General features: G+C 37.6%; 1 protein-coding gene across 1 annotated transcript; it reads right to left on the bottom strand.

Annotated features, from left to right (window-relative positions):
• Positions 1-13,606: 13,606 nt before the first annotated feature.
• LOC149014289 (TPD1 protein homolog 1-like) lies at positions 13,607-14,066 on the bottom strand. The gene is made up of 2 exons (XM_089155239.1): positions 14,009-14,066; positions 13,607-13,917 (listed from the first exon to the last, which is right to left on the bottom strand). Exons 1-2 carry the CDS (start codon positions 14,064-14,066, stop codon positions 13,607-13,609), a joined length of 369 nt encoding a protein of 122 aa, XP_089011365.1.
• Between the last annotated feature and the right edge of the window lie 5,280 nt (positions 14,067-19,346).

Here is a 19,346-nt window from a genome sequence, read left to right as displayed (position 1 = left end):
CCACTAGAACAGCTCTGCATTGGTCATGGTCATCGTCTTAACTCCATTATTTCAATTATTAATAAATCTAATTCTTTGCATTATAAAAGAAACAATTTTTTTTGGGGAAAAGGTAACTTGTATTAAAGAAAAAAAAAATAATTTACATATGAAAATAAGTCTTCACATTAGCATCCTCCCTTATATTACGGAGGAGAGCATCTAGTAAAGAACCTAAAGAGAAATAAAATTCTTAAATAGTCCTTTGCAAGCAAGAAAGAAAGTCAGCTCTTACATTAAGCTTGTGCACCACATAGTATAGAAAACACATATGCAGAAAAACTTCACCAGATCATGGATGTCACAGGCAAACTTGGTAGTATACCAAGGCATGCAATACCACCCCAATATCATTGCTATGGCTCCCCACGAATCCGTTCTAACTTGGATCGAATGGATAGACCAAAGTCAAGCATTTAGTAACCCACAATAAATGGCTTTTAACTCCATGCAAAGAATATTATTTTTCACAACAACGCCCCCTGAGATGGTGAAATCACGTTTCCATACTCGTCCTGTGTCAAAGCACCATGGTCTCCTTTGTTCCCTTTGACCAATCCATCATAGTTGATGGAAACGCACCCTGAGGGAGGTTTATTTCAAGTAAAAGCTTGCGGAACAGAGAGAGTGAAGGATGCCTTAGGGCTTGTTTGGTTGTGTGAATCGAGGGATTTGAAATGAAATGAGATTTCAAATCTATGGAATCATGGTTCAAAAAATTAACCGTATGGTTACTTGAATCTAATGAAATGAAATCTATGGATTCATCCTGAAAACTGTTTGGTTACTTGAATCTATGCAATGAAATCTATGGATTCATTCTGAAAAACTGTTTGACTATCCTGAATATGTGGATTTGAAACCTATAGATTCATCTTGAAAAATCGTTTAGTTATTTGAATCCATGGATTTAAAAAATTGACTCTGTTAATTTGGTATATTTTATATATGAAACTAAAACATGAAACAAACCTTATAATCTCCTGGTAAATCATTGATTCGATTCATATAAACATCCTTAATTTGTATTATTGGTTATCTATGAAGTAAAGAATATCACTTCCAAGCTCTACACTATTTAATCACTAGATCGAGCAAGGATTTAGAAATGGCCAATACCTTGTAACTATAATGCAGGTGCTGAGGCCATTTTGTGAGAAACTTCATATAAGCAATAACTGTGAAGTACCAATTAATATAATGGTTTGAACCCATATATATGTATTTGGCTACAAATTACATGCGAGACAACAATTCACTAGTAAATAGTTCTAGATAATAAAATCTGAATCTTCAAGCATAAATAAATAGTCTTAACAATTGCTTTTTATACTAACACTTGATAATTTTGTAGTGTTTAACTCGTGAGTTTGTATTATGTCTTATAAATGCACCCAAGTTACTGATCTGACATTCACCCAACTAAGGTCGAAGGTCACTTAGGAGTTGCTCTTGATGCCCAAAAGTTGGGGCTGAACAAGTTATCAAATCATATTTATTTAATTATTCAAACCCAGGTGGAAGTGACATAAAACAGAGCATCTGCTGGTTTATTAAAATTGAAATTAAGCTTTCATCTGGTCATACCTGATCTTAGCATTTGATATGAGAGTGAAGAGTAATATTCCTCTTGATTCAAGAGATCAATTTCAATCCAGTAGCCTTGGTAATTGACAGAACTGAAAGCTATATTCAAATATTGACAAGAGACCTATCTGAAGTAGAAAAGAAGCCTATTGAAAATTGGACATTTTGACCAATCTGATTCTTACAAATTCTCAATGCTAAGAAATACTGAATACTTCATCAATAGAATCATATCTGGCTGAGCAGTCCTACATTGTTTATACAGATTGAAAATGAACTCCTAAACAAATTACAGAAGCTTAACCATACCGTACTAGGAATAGAAACTCTTACAAGTTAGCTGAATACAAAAGAACTGCATACAGAATTTCTCATACTTCTACTAGGATCTGAAGTAAAGCTTAAGAGCTTAATCCCGTTCACTTACAACGTAGCCTAAAAACGAAAGAGCTATATACAGAGTTTCTCATACTTCTACTATGAATGGAAGTAATGATAAGCTAAGTTTCAGAAGAGCCCCCAAGTTCTTCCCACTCTTTTAGTAAAGCTTCTGTGCTTTCTGTTATCGGTACAGTCTCCGAACCTTGAACCAAGGAATAGATACCTGAACCAACCTTTGTGGACTACATTTGGACCAAGGACATACGTCAGGTACCTCTCGGCCCAGATATTCCCCAGCGAGCCTCTTTCTGAGAAGTCACATAGAGAACAATACAAATTTGGCTCCCTCCCAGGTGTTATAATTAATATGGCCACCTTTCAAGTCTCTTTACCTTTCAAGTCATTACATACTTACAGGTACGTTGTAATTTTGGGGACGAAATTTCTTTTAAGGGGGGAGGGATATAACAACCCCCGTATTTCTAACCCAGAATCCGTAACAAGTCCGAGAACCCGAAGGTCTAGCCGGGTTAATTTGTGGAGTGTCCGGATAGAAGTCCATGATCCATACCCTGAACCCATGAATCTGGATTCTCTTGTTGAAGAACATGCCTTGCTTGGAAGTTGGACCTCTGAAAGGCAAGTGATGTCTGGAGATGTCCAGAATGAAGGTAAGACCTCCCCTATGTGTTGATTAGGGTTAGGTTGTACACCCTTGTATAGTAGTATACTAGGGGGCGGTTGCTAGTGGCGATTGATTGGACCAAGCAACCGCCCCAAGCAACCACCTGGTCCTGGTTGCGGGGTTTTGCCCTATTTTGCCCCCAGACTTCTATAAATAGCAACCCTCGCCTCTTTTACGAATATTATATTCGGGTTTGCTGTTTTCGGTGGTTAGGCAGCAATAGAGACATGCTGGAAGGTGAGCGAAGTGCTGCTGGTGATTTGAAAGTTTTTCCCTCCTATTCTTGCTGATCTGGTTGAGGTAAGTTACTCCCTATTCACTCAATCTCCTCGTTCAGTTATTGAATAGTATAGTAGTGACCTCTCTTTGGTTGTTCATGATCCTCTCATTACAGTACCTACCTTTTTAATGCTCTTGATGAGATTAGGTCCGAAAACGAAACCCTGCTTTCGTGAAAATGATTGATCTAATCAAGGGGAGGATTTTAGGTGACCAATTTGAGTTAATTTTTAGGCTTCGTATTACCCTTTGGCTACGAGTGTTTTAGGTTCAAAATTCGGATTGAGATCATCCCAAAATCGGATTGAAAACGGATGATCAAAAGCCTGAGTTTTGGATTTGCAACACGCTGTTTTTGGGGTGGTTGCTCAAGGCGGTCACTTGAGCCAAGTTACCGGCTGGTTTCCAGAGAGCATGTAAATTCTGGCTTTTGTCCAATTTGATTCATTTGACTTACATTTTATTGTAACCCTATTTATAGGTGTCCTCTGTTTCCAGTAAAAGTTTTATAATTGTTTCTGGTTTGCAATTTAGAGAATTTCTACTTATTTACAGGTAAAGACATACAATCTTATCTTTATGAAATGACTTGAACATGCTAATCCAATGTCTTTCATTATTGTTCTTAACTGTATATACTACTATAACTATATATAACATGTTGATTGTACCATACACTTGCTGTTTGCATTGTCTTGATATGTATTTTATCAATTATGATTATGGTATGATGATAATGATGGTTTGTAGTTCTGATGGAAAAGATATTCCATTGGGATATCTTAGCTTGAGATATCAGAGGGCTGTGGTATGGGACACATGTTTGCTAATGTCTCCAGCACTATCATAACTACTGGATGACATACTTAGGTAGGGTCCAGAGTTGCATGGCTAGGTACCCCACATACTACTACCCTTTCGGTAGGGGAATTGAAGTTGGATGACCTGTGACGACGGTGATGTGACTCTGTTTCATCCTACAGTGGTAACCACTCTCGTGCGGAGACTCAGTGGTCCACTGTTGGTCATACAATGGTAGGGTTGCATACTTTAGGGTTGGGCTCATGGACGTCCAAGGAGCAGACCGAGTGTCATGAGGAGTCATGAGAGCTTTCCGCCCCAACAATATGTGGATGACCATAGGGTTAGGGAGTGAAGTCCAATAGCGATAGCCAGTCCATGAGGGTTCTCATTCCTAGGTTGCGAAGGATACTGAACCGAGTTGGTTGGTGCCATAGGGGATGTATCTGGACTTCATGTAATATGTCACCATTATGACTTGCATTGGATTAAAAACCCCAACATGCGCCAGTACTCATGCCAATGGTTATGGTGAGAGAGTGTTGACTTAACCCCAGCCATGGTTTGAGAGCCAGGTGTGGACTTACCCTTTTACCCAGGATCCCTATAGAGGTAGCCAGTCCTTGCTGGATCAGACTGACTAGACCTACCCAGAGGAGGGCTGGTGTATATCTTAAAGCATGTCAACTATTAGAGACTGGCATAGTTAGATCTTAGGGGCATTCATAATTTTTCATTTCATACATATCATATATGCATTTCTGATGGTTTGACATATGGATGAGAATTATGTTGTTCTTACTGAGTTCGTCAGAACTCATTCCTTTATTTTCTATGTTATATTAGCCTGTACAGATGGAGGATATACGCCAGAAGATGGATTGGTTTCCCATGATGGAGCCTTCTCGCATGAAGAGGATGTGGCACTGGCAATGAGAAATGGAGATAGCATGTGTGAGAGCTCCTGCAAGTGCATAAATGCGCTTATAGCACCCATTGATGGGCGGAGGAGATAGGTTGCCAAGCAATTTTCCCATCGTATGGAGAAGAATTGGAGAACCCCTTTTCTTGACAAACATGAGAAACATTTTCTAGCTTTAGAGAAAGAAACTGGAAAGAAGATTATTTAATTCTTTTTTATTGCTTCCTCTTAATTTATTATTCTTTTGACCATTTTATTCTTTCCTTGATTATTTTATTAGAGTATTTGGACTCCTGTAATCCTTTTATTTAATTATTGAACTTATTATTGCTCATGATTATCTTTACTTGCATTTATTGTTATTGATGGGTAATACCGTGGATCCTGTGATGGATCACTTCCCACAGTTGTCGGGCGGGTAACCGAGACAAGCTGGTGGGGTGTGACATCAGGAATCAAACTGCGTAGAAACAACCTCAAAACAGATTCTAGAAACTAGCCGGTCACTTGGGCTTGTTGCTTGAGTTGGTTTTTTGGGGCGGTTGTTTCAAGCAATCTCTTTAAGCAACGGCTAGGTTTTTGGCAATTTTCTAAGTCCAAAATTCAAACTTTTGATCACCCATCTTCAATATTCTTTTTGAATTATCTTAAGCCTAAATCGCACCTAAATCACCACACAAGCCTCTCCAACCTCAAGAAACAAAAAAACTAAAAACAACATGGATCTGGAAATTAATATCTCTTTCTGAAAGTAACCACCATTAAAATAGATATGAGATCTATTCTCGCGGCGATACAATCGGAAACAAAAGAAATAAATATTCTCCATCTCCAATCATCTTGCAACAAAGATTTGAATGAAAACCAATCTCTAAAGATGAGAGAATTAATAGAATAAGAGAGTACTTAACCTACCTTCTAGGATCCAAAAGTCAAGAAAGTTTATGCAAGATTCTCTGAGAAACGAGGTCTTCCTACTCCAACACATGTTCTCTGACATTACAGCCGTCCCCAACAATCTACAACATTAAAATAATGCAAAAATAGGGTTTTGGGGGCTTGAATAGGGTGTCAGGGGGCAAAACAGGCATTCTACCCGCACAGTTCCAAGCGACTGCTCAAGGTGGCAGTTGCTTGGCCAATCAACTACCTCAAGCAACCACCCCTAGTACTTTTCAGTACTTAGGCACTTTGCACTATCGGTTGATCCCTAACATTGCTGCAAGCTTAAACAACATGTAGAAGGCTTTTACCTTGCTCATTGACATCCTCCAACCATGACCTTCTTGCACTGGATATCCACCTACTCAAACCATTCGGGTTCCGAATGGATCTTCTTTCAAATCCAAATAACGAAGGTTCTTCACTGTATTCAACTAGATCCATGGGCTCTGGGGCCAAAACATGGGCTTCAATTCGGATTGCCCACAACTTCTTCTGACTAGAGGCTCGAGTACTCGGACCTGCAATTCGGGTTTTGGGTTATCATAGTTGTCATCAAGGTTGGTAGCAGGTGGGAAAAGAGAGGATCCATCAACAATATCATAAAGATCATATGTCTTGGGAAGAGGCACAATCGAGATCTCCATGGCTGGTAATTTGTTTCATTCAACTTGATAGAGAGGAAGCCATTAAAGGAGGAAACAATTGGGTGGCAGCCTAAAGTTTTGATGCCATGTTAGGAGAGAAAGAGAGAGAGAGTGGAGACAAGATTTACATGGTTCAGTTGTTCTGTGTAACCCATGTCCACAAGAATGATAATTGTGCTTTCTAAGTCTATGATTATGTTACATCTTACATATACAAACTAGAGTCCTTGTTTGTCACAAGTCTAAGACTGTTACACTCTAAAGTTCTATTTACACAAGCGTAGCTAGGTATTAAGGTTTTATAATGATTGTGTCTCAAGTGTGTTAGAGATGAGGTACAACGCTAAGTGTAGCTTTAGTTGTTGAGATAATGCAGATTTCTAAAAACCTCGAAGTTTTTGTGATAATGTTAACTTCGCTCTAGTTGTGATTGAGATAATGTATGCTTTTGTGTTTTGGATAAGGTGATTGTCTGCTATTAAATATTAGGGTTTGGCCAGGACTGTTTTGCATATATGTGATCTGCCAAAATACCCTTGATGAGTGGAGATAAAGTGGCAGTTAGGGCAACCCTAGGTTCAGCCAAGTCTGTTGGGAAATTGTCAAAAAATCCTTAACACACCTAGTCTCACTATTTACCCAAACAAATTCAAATGTAGTTCTTTCAGGAATTGGTGGTTGGCAGATCAAAAGAGAATGCTCTTGAAAATTCTTTTGCACATCAAATGAGGAATTTGGCATTCATGGCTACAGTACATCAAATTTGCATGGAAAGAATTTTTTTAGGTAAAAGTACGGGAAGAATTTAGAAGAAGAAAAAAGGGAAGTCTCAACCGCTACTCTAGATATGGAGAACCTGTGTTGCCATATTGATATCTCCTTTGCAGCCCTTAGATTACAACATGTGGCATATTTTAGAAATCCAACTTCTATGATTACAAGGCAGGGGAGATCAAAGCCATTGGGTTTACGAAACAGCACCTATCGCAATCCGAGGGCCATGTACGTAGGAGATACCCATGTGGCAACAAACAAAAATTCAATTTAGAGTGACGTGAAATTTTACATAAAGCTCAAGATGGGAATGTGTGAGATCAGCATTTTATAGTGAATTGGGGGATTTAAAATTGGCTAGATGTTGTCAATGGTGGGTTAGTTGAGCGGTTAAAAGTCAGATTCCCATGGGGAGGTCTTGGGTTCACACCCATCCATTTCCAGTATTAAAAAAGCATCAATACCAAAAAAATAAAATTTGGCAGGATGTTTTTTGTGGCTTGATTCCCCTATGATCTTATATTGAGAGAGCTCTCACCTTGGGATTTCTCTTCGCGGATATCATAAGAAAGGGGTATTATGGTAATTGTATGACCTACTTAGAAAGAAATGAGCTCTCGCCTTGGGATTTCTGTTCGCGCCTACGCGGATATCATAAGAAAGGGGTATTATGGTAATTGTATGACCTACTTAGAAAGAAATGAGCTCTCGCCTTGGGATTTCTGTTCGCGCCTACGCGGATATCATCCTTACAGGCTGCAACTTCTTGCCATGTGTTAAGTTATAATCTAACGGTTATAAGAAAGGGGTATTATGGTAATTGTATGACCTACTTAGAAAGAAATGTTAGAATTTACAAAAGGTAGCTTTAGTAACGTATCAATTCACAAAACGAACCCAAAAGCTAATCAGAAACGAGATTTTGTGATCGTGGAAACCCTGGTCGACTGCCCTCATCACCGGTGACCCAATCCATCCAATGCGACCATGAATTTGGTCTTCCATTTCGATTTTGCGTCTGCACTTTTTCTTTTCTTTTTTTCTCCTGAGGAGAACCACGAAGAAATAAGAACTCTAGGGTTAGGGATTTTGGGTTTGCACTTTTCTTTTTTTTTTCGTTTGTTTTGGGGAAAACCACGAAGAAAAAGGAGTTATACAGTTCTACGGGTTTTTTTATCTGTTTTGGTCTGCACTTCTTTCAATTTGCTCTTTTTCTATAACGATAGCATCAAGGTTAGGGTTTTTCAAGAGAGAAAAATTGTGAGCCGTAGGGCATTCGGCTAGGGTTAACACCATCCCAAAGAGATATCTTCAAGTTGAAACGATGAAAAAAATCAAAGATATTGAAAGTTAAAATGAAAATTTGGGTCTTTAACCTGAAATGATGAAAAAATCAAAGAGATCCGGTTGTGATGGTGGGTATATTTTGGGTTAAAGGTTTAGATTTCTTGTTTTTGAATCGTTTGGCTTTCTGGGGTTCATTAGGTGAATTTGAGTTTTATGAAGGATGTATTTGCAAATTTGAAAGGGTATTTTTTTTAACCTAAATGATACAATTATAAAAATACCCTTAGTTTAGTCTAGTATTGTTATCCAGTTGGTTAGAACAAAAATTATTCACCACAAAATAATGTAAGAAACTCCAAGGAAGAAAATCTAGGTGGAAGCTTATTCTAGTTACTAGTAGGGATTGGTATAATTTCATTTTATAAAGGAACGTAATCAAAACCAAGTTATTAAGGAATATGAGATTTCAAGTAGAAAAACCTGGTTTTCCAACAATGATCTGAATCACAAATTTCATGACTGAATGGAAAGCCATTAAATGAAATGATTGGACAGCTGAGATACAATTACTTACAAAACATATCAAAACTATTTTCCTTTTTCATTTTTTGGGTACAATACTTATGATACTTGTGACATTCATAAAAGATATCCAAGTTCCGGAAAATGATAGGTGGGCAAGAAATTCAACAGTAGCGTAAGTGAAAAATTCAGTCAATATTGACAACAGGGAGTCATCTCTGCCTCAAACTTCTCTATCTTTTTATCTTTCAAATATTAATCTCAATGCTGATAATGATGTTTGGATACCTCTTCTTTCAAGCAATGGAGATTTTACTGTCAAATTGGCAAGGAAATCATTATCTCAAACCAACCCACTCACCAATTGGTGGAAGTTCTTTTGGAAACTACCCTTACACCCGAAATTCAAGACGTTCTTTTGGCGTCTAATAAATACAGGACTTCCCATAAAGGAGACACTTGCCCAATGGACCTTAATGTCTCTAATATGTGAGTTGTGTGGTAACTGTGTGGAAACTCTTTGGCATATTTTGTTATCTTGTGAATGGACAAAAAGAATTTGGGCGGCATGACCCTTAGGCCTAGAACAGAGAGATTGACACATGCATCAATCACTGGTCTGTGCAACTCTTTTATTTCTGACCCTAGGCAAGATAAAGCTAATAAGAAATGGGTAGTATCGGTCTTTATTATCACTTGCTATTTCATCTGGAAAGAAAGAAACAATAAAATCTTTCAGAAGCTCAATCCCAGCCCAGAAAAAGTGTTGTTCAACACTTACAATTGGATCCAAGTTCTAGACCCCAACACAAAGATTCCTATAGGGTCCACACCTAGAGAGACGATGGTTTCTAAACCACACACATGTTTATGCAAAACTATGACTAACTTAAGCTATTTACCAATGTTGATGTGTGCAGGGGTACATAATGCAGCATTAGATAGTACTGGATGGAGTGTGGGACTATTCTGGGAAGGACACCAAAGGTATCTCAGTGCAGGAGGACTGAAGAAGGGAAAGATCGTGGAGGCTCTTCTAAGTGGAATGATGAATGGAATAGAAAAGGCACTAGCTTACAACATACAAGTGGAAGAAATATGGAGCAATGAAAAGGAAGTACTTGATCTACTCTCACCACAAAACCACATGAATTGGCCAATAGATTATGTCCCAATTTTGATAAATATATTTTGTAACATTAAGAAACCTAGTTTGAAACAATTCACCCAGACCACACTCCAAGAATGACTTATATATATAGCATACATATATCCTCTATAGAACATCAAGGAAAAATAGAAGTCATAGATGCTACTAGTCTGTGTACTTGTTCTCTTATTTAATACTAAGTTTTCTTTCAGTATCAAAAAAATATAAATTTGGTAAAACGAATGCTTATAGTTCGATAGATCCTTTTTAGTAGAAAGACAAATATTGGACAAGAATCAACCGAGGAGCATCCACTGTAGATAAAAAGACTCTGGAATCCACTGAGAGGAGACAATTCCATGTCATATATAGTGGGTGGGGAATGGATTTTTATTTGTAGTAGCCACTGCTGGCTGCTGGCTGCTGCCAAAGGTATTGATTGTGTCACCTCATCACAATGTAATCAAATGGTTGAGAATCAAATTTTGGTGGTATACTTATAAATTTTATATTTAAGATTTAATTTTTTATAACTTTACCAAATAAGTACTTGGATGTACTGATTCCAAACCCCCATTTCCTTCTATAAATATAGTTCATATCCTTTTACTTTGTGAAAGGAATAAAGAAAAACCCTAATCTGCCGTAAGATCTTTAAAGAGTTTTTATGTAATTAAAGAGGAGACTTCGTCTTCCAGTCAGTTCCATTTCCTAACCCCATTGATCTGCAACGCTTCAGGTACTTCCTTCTATAGAAAGGATCTGAAAAATACTGAGATCCGTTCAAGTAATTTTCATTTGAGGACAAGGATTTCCAGTCAAGGGTTTTGATTTTACGGTACTTTGATCATTAACAATGTGAAAGTCACTGAGCCAGATGTTTTCTCATCAAAGAAATTTGTAATCCATAGGAATTTAGATCTTTTGAGATGACAAAGATGCCAGCCATTTCTAGTTGGATCAGCTACAGAAAGTTCTGCTAATCAACTTAGCTAAGCCTTACGAGATCTGGGAAGATTTTTTCCCTTTGTCTTTCTTCCCTTTCAACTAATCAACTTAGTCTAGAAATTCAGATTTCATTTTGGATGGAACAAGTTTTGTTCCGACTGAAGGTTGTAAAGCAAGTTTACATTGGACAATTTGAATTTTTGGATTTTTATGTGGAACTGAATGATGTGTTCTTGGCTGATAATATTGAAGAAGAATGTTGGATTTCATGATCAAGTGGAGCTGGTTCGAGAGATTTATGTTGGAGTCAATTAATTTCATCACTCAAGTAGTGGGAGTTTAGGGGGGGGTTTTTTCCCCTCAAATTTACGGAAGCTCTTGCCATCAAAAGTAGTGGGAGTTTAGGGCTTGACAAAGGGGGGTTTGGGATCCGGTAGATCCAAGGACTTATATTGTAAATTTATAAAAAAAATTATATCTTGAATGTAAAAATTAAAAAATTATTCACAAATACACTCCCACAATTTGATTCTCAACCGCTGGATCATATTATGATGAGGTGGCAGGATCAATACCTGCTGGCTGCTGCAAATAAAATCCAACACGACCTCTGAGTTGTGGGATACCTCTGAATCATGGATCCCACAACTCAGAGGTAGGCCACCCTATGTGTGGTGCAAAATCATATGCTCTACTGAACTTAGCAACATTTGGAGCTCTATTTTGGTGTTGCGCAACACCGTGTAGGCTACCATCCAAATCAACACTTGTGATTGAGATAAAATCTTGACCATTCGTTGCGCAGTTTAACTTTATCCCCAAAAAAAATCGCTTACGTGAAACGAGGCAAAACAAGAAATTTCAATCTAGATCGTAGGTTACACGGTGTTGCGGCGGTGAAGCAATTTGCCAAGATTTGAGGGTCTAATTTGGATTTTTGTTCGCGGGATACCCGCGCAGCCGTCAGAATATGACACGTGGTTTGAAAAAAATGAATGGTTTAGATTCTTTCAATAAATTTTTATATTTAAAATGCTTTTATAAATTACAATTAATTGTCACTTATACTTTTTAAATTTACAAAATTAATCCCTGTTCATCTCCATGAGAATCAAATAGTAAACCGGATATACAAACTCCTCTAATCCCTCTTGTGTTCACTTGCCTTCACCGAAAAATCACCGATGGGCTCCTCTGGTGACTTTTTTCAAAGCTGCAACATGAGAGAGATTTTCTAGCCGCGGATCAATTTAGTAGAATGAATGTAGTGGGTTTGTGGTGTAAAGGGAAGGCATAACTGTTGGAATAAAAGGAACGAAGACGAGCAAGAACAGAGTGATAGGAAAAACTCCAGAATACTTCTTCACTTAATCGATTACAAAATACCAGCTTTAATGCCTTTTTAAAGAGACTCTACGTAGACTTCAAAAACAGAAAACCATAACTAACAAAGTCCTATAAAAATTAAAAACAAAACAACCTCTCAAACGGGACTCAACCTCCTACAAAATTGCAACTACTCTTACACTCGATCAACTCCTAAAAATAGCAACATAAATCAGCAACGGAGAACCCTTATATGTAGAAGACTCATTTTCCCACCACTCCTCCAAATTATCTCTTCTTCTTTCGGCTTCAGCACCCAAAATCCAAATGTTTCTTCTGTGGGACACCAAACCCAAGAGCTTCGAGAGGAGGAGGAGATTAGGAACTGCTTGTCTTACAAGATTGAGAAGCTTGCCAGAGGACAACCCGTTCTGTCTGCCTTCCAGGGTTGGATGGGCGACGGATTTCCCGTTCATAGAGGCGATATCTTCCATGCCATTAATCGACTCAGGAAACTGAGTATGAATAAACGCGCCCTTGATGTGATTCCCCTTCTTTTATAATTCTCTTGCTCTTTGTACATGGAATTTCTTAATGCACACTATATGTTTGCTTAAATGCTCAAAAGAACAACTACGCCACCTAATGAACCTCTTCGATCTTGGTTGAGTTTTTTAGAGATACATTACTAAGTTGAATATCTGCTACATTGTGACAGGTAATGGAATCGGTAATTAGAGAAAGAGTTTGCTTACTCTTATCTGTTGGTTGGAGTTCACGGTTGGCTTCACACGAAAATCTCTTTCATGTTGCCCATTGGTGATTTCTGAACACTGGAGGGGTTAGAGGAGTTTGTAAATTTAGAAAGTATAAGGGATGAATAATTGTAATTTATAAAACATTTTAAATATAAAAATTTAGTGAAAGAATCTAAACCATTTATTTTTTCTATACCACATGGCACATTCTGACGGCTGCGCGGATGGATACCCGCGCAGCCGCGAACAAAAATCCGTCTACCTGCTGTGTTTCCAAAAAATTGTCCAGCTACCTAATGCATTTAAAAGAAAAAGATAGGAAAAAGATAGGAAAAAGATAGATGAAATCCTGATAGAACTGCACCTGCAAGATCTTGTCTTGGTCCATGAGGACACTAATAAAGTATAACCCAAATTTCCATAATCAAGCATAAGTTATACCAGCACAGACCAGAAGAAACTATTCTCAGATTTTATTTATTTTAATGCCAAAAGTGACATAGTTAAACATAAAATTGCCTCTGCATAGATCAGATCAGAAGCAATCTTGAGAACCTTTTAGCAACTCCCTTCTGCATGAACCACGGCGAAGGGGAACTGGTTATGCGATGCATATCTAAAGAGTACCATTTCCTCTGCAGCCAAGGGTTGTCCTCTAAGGAGAAGACAATTTCCATCTCCATCTTTTTTGAGCATTGAAGGGTCAATCTTCTCAGCTGTCCGGAACCCATTGCAGGAGACTTTAATATTTCTTTGTTCACAGTTGCACTTATTAAATATGGTCACTGCATACTCAAACTTCTTCCCCACCGTTACTCCTGTCATAGATTGAGATAGCTGAATGCTATCAAGGGAACACCCACTGATTTCTGTACAAAAGAAATGAAGAAAATAGATTAGGTTTCATTGTTAGGCATGAAATATATATATAACTAGAAAAGCAACCTAAAATTTTCTCACCCTTTGCAATCAAACTGATTATGAGAACTGCATAAAAAATTCTGAAAGCAGCTGCCATTGTTGAGAATTATATATGTTCTTGATTTGTTTTCTTTTTGCTTTAAAATATTAGCTCTTTCTCATTTTATACTTTCAATTATCAGTCATAGTCGGAAAACCAGATTCTTTACTCAGATTTGTTTCATAGAAAACATGGAGGTCGAATTGGTTGAAGCGGGAGAGAGAGAATGGAAGTTACAGAATCATTAAAGATTTCTATCGTTGGAAAACCAGGTTAGATGACCGTTACGAAATTAAAATGGAAAAAAATGACAAATATAAAAGTAAAATATCAGGAATTAATGAATTAATTAATGAGAAAATCAAGTTCTTTGAACTAATGAATTATTTAAAGATCTTTATTTTGTAATCAAGAGAGGTTTCGATTTCAGGGTAGACTTGAATGCTCTGCAACACCTGCTGCCAATGATCTCGATCGTCCGTCTCACTTTGTCTGTTTCACTGATAGTTGAAAGCGAGTCAAACAATTGAGATTGAATCTTGATTCCCATTTCGACCATTGACAACACAGTATTGGACATTATTAAATGCACAAAACTAAAATTGAACCCCTAGATTTCTTCATATATGAAAAAAAAAAAAAAAAAAAAAAAAAAAAAAAACCTCTGCCATACAGGGATTTTTTTTTTTTTCTCTCTCTCTCTCTCCCATACGTTGGTTTCATTGGAGAATTGTAATTTCTCATCAGGAGTATGAAGCACAACATAATCAATTATGCTCCAATTGATTGGCAAAGCCAATTTTCAACTTTCTTCGATTGATGCGTTGTAGGATCTCACGATGAAATCTTGAAAATAAGGTAAGGAGCCGGGTAGTTCTTCTTTCTTTGGGAAAAGAGTTTATAATTTTCAGTTCAAGTGTGAGGGAGACATGATGGAGGTCTAATGTCATGAATAGTGGAAGATGGAAAGCAAATTTATCCATCTTCAGAGATGGCATTCAGATTTTAATATTCACGCCCCTCAACCAGCAACTAGGTTGGGGTGGGTGCATTTTTCGGATCCGCTCTAGAATATTGGCATGAAAATATTCTTTTTTTTTTTTTTTTTTTTTTGATAAAAAAGGCATGAAAATATTCTATTTTCAATTACAAAGACTGTAGGACGCCTTGCGTCACTAGATTAAAGAATACAGACGGGTTATGTTGCCATTATGCAAGAATTTTGGTAGAGTTGGAAGAAAGTCATGTATGTATAAATGAGTGCAAATAAGAAAGACTAAACCAGGTACTTCCCGTGTTCAATTATTTATTTTATTTATTTATTTATTTATTATTTTTGTTTGTGTTAAAAGAAAGGGGTCTATGAAGATGTTGGATTTTGTTTTAAAAAATATATAATATAATATAATATAATATACTATTTAGATAAGTTTCAAAATCATTAAAACTCTATCTCTTGTTTCTATAGGACTCTTCTGGATGTATATTAGGTAATTTAATTTACCCTATATGTTTAGTCCCACATCGGATGGAGCTAATGATTATATGATTACATAATCATATATAGCTCCTAAGTGGGGTGTATGCTGGTAGAGAGCTATGTGTGGATCACGCGCATGCAACGAGCTAGACCAAGTCGGGCGTGGTTGCGGTAGTGGTCCGTAGACCCTAGTCTAACCAAGCCATGGGGCACTGTAATATTATATAAATGGGTCATGGGTCATGGATCTAGAAAACCCGATTTTAGGTTTTGCAGTAGGGAGGTGACTGATCATACAGTCACAACCCTCTGCAGGTGACCTTACGTACATGTGCAGCCCTCTGAAGGTGTCCATACGAGTCAGTAAATAGAGGTTAAGCTCTGAACAAGATTCTATTCCGTTTTTGGTGAAAAACAGAATTTCGAAAATCTAGTGTTAGAAAATTCCTTCTTTTGTTTTCTTCATTCGGTGCTGTGTATTACCTTCGGATCTCCTTTGCAAGTAGACTCTGAGTGCTGCCTTCGGATCTAGGAATTGTTGTATCTTGGAGGTAAGAACGTCAAGGTCAAACCCAGCAGTATAAAGGGGGGGCGTTCAAATACCTTAAGGAAAAGTTCGTGCTGTTTTCCTTTTCTTTCTTTTGATTCTGTAATTGGTCTGTCTATACTGTGCCTCTGGTGTTCTGGTTCTAACAATCTTAAGGTATTTGAATTTCTATAGAATCTAGGTTTTCATTAACCTAGGACATGATCAAGCCTTGAGCACAGAGGCAGGGAATTTGCACTTCCCAGTACTTAGCTTATTTTGTCATCAAATTGAACAAACTATGAACATAAGCATAAGATATAATGGCTCTTTTGGTTCAGAAATAAATATCTTACTTTAAGGAGAGATGCACGCGGTATCTCTTCCTAGGAAGAAATACCAGTAACTTCACCATTTATGAGAAGCAAAACTATTTGAGCAAAATGTCGCGGCTTGGTTTTCTCACGGATTAGATCCATTGACTTGCACTCCACCATTGAATGAGAATGTGATGGTCCATTTTCGGCTTCTCAGTGACTTCAAAACAGCCCAAATTCCTTAACTGAAACCATATAAGAAAGCAAAAAGGTTTCTGGTTTTGAAGGGTTTCCATGTTTGAAATTTCAGTTCAGATTCAAAAACTGAATGGAATCTCTGCAAGAATATCTCCCAATAAATTGCTCTAACTTGAAGACATTCTCGAGCCCTTTTATTCAATGTCCCTTCGTTTCTTTACTCGCTCTTCATGCAGTCTTGCACAGGAGGTCCAAGTCATGTCCTGCAGAGTTCACGTTCTTATGCTGTTCGGTCAGTAACCACAATTTTAACATAATACAAAAATATAGGTTCAAAGCCGAAAAATCAGTGCATCATACGCAAATACAGATGTATGAAGAAGGAACGGTGGCAACTCTTTGAAGAATCAGGACTTTCTATCACAGCCACAAAACGACACCTAAACAGTTATTCTGTTGCACTACCTTTCAAAGAAATCAGGACTAGAATAAATATTCTAATAACAACACTGAAATGGTGGTGACTATACTAAAGATTCATGCCATGTTTCAAATTTTGAAAAATTCCCAAAGAACTATCCAATCATTGGATAGACTAATAACACCAAATGAGAAACTTACGATGCATCATAAATACACATAACAGATAAAGCCTATATATCTAACTTCGTTCTTCATCTGAAACAATTCTTAAAGTATATGCGTATAATTACTATAACAGTTCCACACCAAGTCTTATACAAGATTTAAATACCTTAAAACTTGTTGGACATAATATAATATCATGGGCAATCGTATAAGACAAATGAAGACATACAATCATAAGAATGGAAAACTTATCTTATTTTGAATAACATGAATGATCTCTTTGTTGAAAGCATCGTAGTATACATCCATCTAATGATGCACAAACAAAATTAGCGGAGTTGAGACGTGTCGGTGGTGGCCGGCACTTTCTTTAAGGTATTTAAACGCCCCGAATAGTGCACACGGGTTCTAATTGCGTTTTCACCCCCAAGATCAAACAACCCCTCCATCGCAGACGATGCACTCCATCGCGATGAACTAAGGGATCCAAAAGCTACATTCACCAATCCGTTGTTGACATAGTTTTCAAAACCACTTCACAAAACATTATACATTCAAAATGCTCAATGTGTAATCATGAGGGTCATTCGGTGTAGCAGCGTAGAGATGAAGGTCCCTGTAATTCTAAACTTAGAATTAAATTCTAGTACATTCAAAAGCAAATCCGGCAACGAAGGTTAGGGATGATAGGAGTCTCAGCGTACAGGTGCAACTTCAAGAGGAAGGAGACCCATTCAAATTCAAAGAGTTTTGGATAATTAATCAACTCTAGACACGATGGGGATGTAGTTCAAATTTAATCAAATTCTCTTGTTGATTAGGTGGAGCTCGAATTTCAAATTTAAAGTATAGAGAATGTAAAGGAAATAGTTAGAATTTAAACAAATGCTCTTGCTGACAAAGAAGGATAAGTTGGCCATTGATAAAGTGCTCATGATTTAGGAATCGATCCAACGGGGTTTGGTTGGGTGCTAAGACGAGGCCAAGACATTCTTGTACAAATTATGGGATTAACTGGTGGGGAAAAACAGTTAAGGCCACTTGGTGGGGGAGAGGGAAAGAATCAGCTTCACTCAATGTCTGCGGCTCTATATGATGAAAGGTAGATGTCAAATAGTAGGCGAAGAACAATCAAACTTAGATTATAGGGGACTTTTCCATTTTAAATTTTTTTATGCTGGTGTGAGGAAAAAGGAAAGGATAAGTGCTCAGCAAATGTGATTTTTCCTAATGTAATTTTTTTTTCTTCCTATTTTTAATAATAACTTAAACAAATGCTGCCATTGCCTTTCTCAGCATTTGTAGAAAATGTCGTTTATGCCAACGGGGGTTGGTCCAAGTGGTAAGTAGCTTAGTCCGCTTAAGCAAGGTTCCGGTATCGAATCCTTGTGAATGCAAAAAAATCCCCGTTGGAAGACTCACCCACCACAGCTAGGTGTGCAACGAGGGTCGAACACCGGTTTATAAACCGGGGTTGGCAACCAAAAAAAAAAAAGTCTTTTATGTGTAGTTAGAAATAGTGGCCCAAATCCGGGTCTAATATGAGTCCAATGGGTTTTACGGGCCTTACATATTGTAAATACTCATAGTAGAATATGCCCCACCACCCATGGGTCTCAACCCCTAACAGTAATAGTTCACCTGACCTAATAGTTGATGGTGGACCCCTAGCTAATGGTAGAAATGGACAACCTAATCCAATTAATGTTGATGGGCCTTCCAAACGCTTTCCAGCCCAAGCTATCACTCCACCCACTCACGAGCTTACTACAAATTTGGCTCCTATTTCGGCTCGGCCTACTCAACCTGGCGCAAGCCGCGCAACTTCAGCTTCTTCATTAATCGTCCCACTTTGGTTGACCTTCATTCTGGTTCAGCTCAAAACCTTCCATGAGTTCCATCTATGTATGCCGACACAACTTTTAATAGACCAGATTCGTCCACTATTTTGGTTTGTTCTACTGTTGATCATATGGCTGAAAATCGGACAGCTACAACTAGACCTATAAATGGATAGCCGAAATTTGCCTCCGAATTCGTTTTTGTATTCGTTTCAAGGTATATGTCTCCGAAATTTTTCTTACCGAAAAGTATCCGTATATGTCCGCTAAACAATCAGTTCTTACCGAAAAGTATCCGTATACGTCCGCTAAACAACCAGATCCGGATTCAGATAATATCCAGATAGAATAAAGTATTTAACATTTTTTTTCTTTTGAAAATGGATA

The sequence above is a fragment of the Hakea prostrata genome, chromosome 5, assembly GCF_041222555.1.
Source record: "Hakea prostrata isolate BN-2017 chromosome 5, UWA_Hpros_2, whole genome shotgun sequence".
NCBI classification, from domain to species: domain Eukaryota; kingdom Viridiplantae; phylum Streptophyta; class Magnoliopsida; order Proteales; family Proteaceae; genus Hakea; species Hakea prostrata.
This window is presented reverse-complemented; position numbering and strand designations above follow the sequence as displayed.

Excerpts from the sequence above, each read along its gene's own strand:
- LOC149014289 (XM_089155239.1), bottom strand. The coding sequence starts at position 14,066 with ATGGCAGCTGCTTTCAGAATTTTTTATGCAGTTCTCATAATCAGTTTG. Across the intron at positions 13,918-14,008 it reads AATCAGTTTGATTGCAAAGG|AAATCAGTGGGTGTTCCCTT; the intron begins GTGAGAAAATTT and ends TCTTTTGTACAG.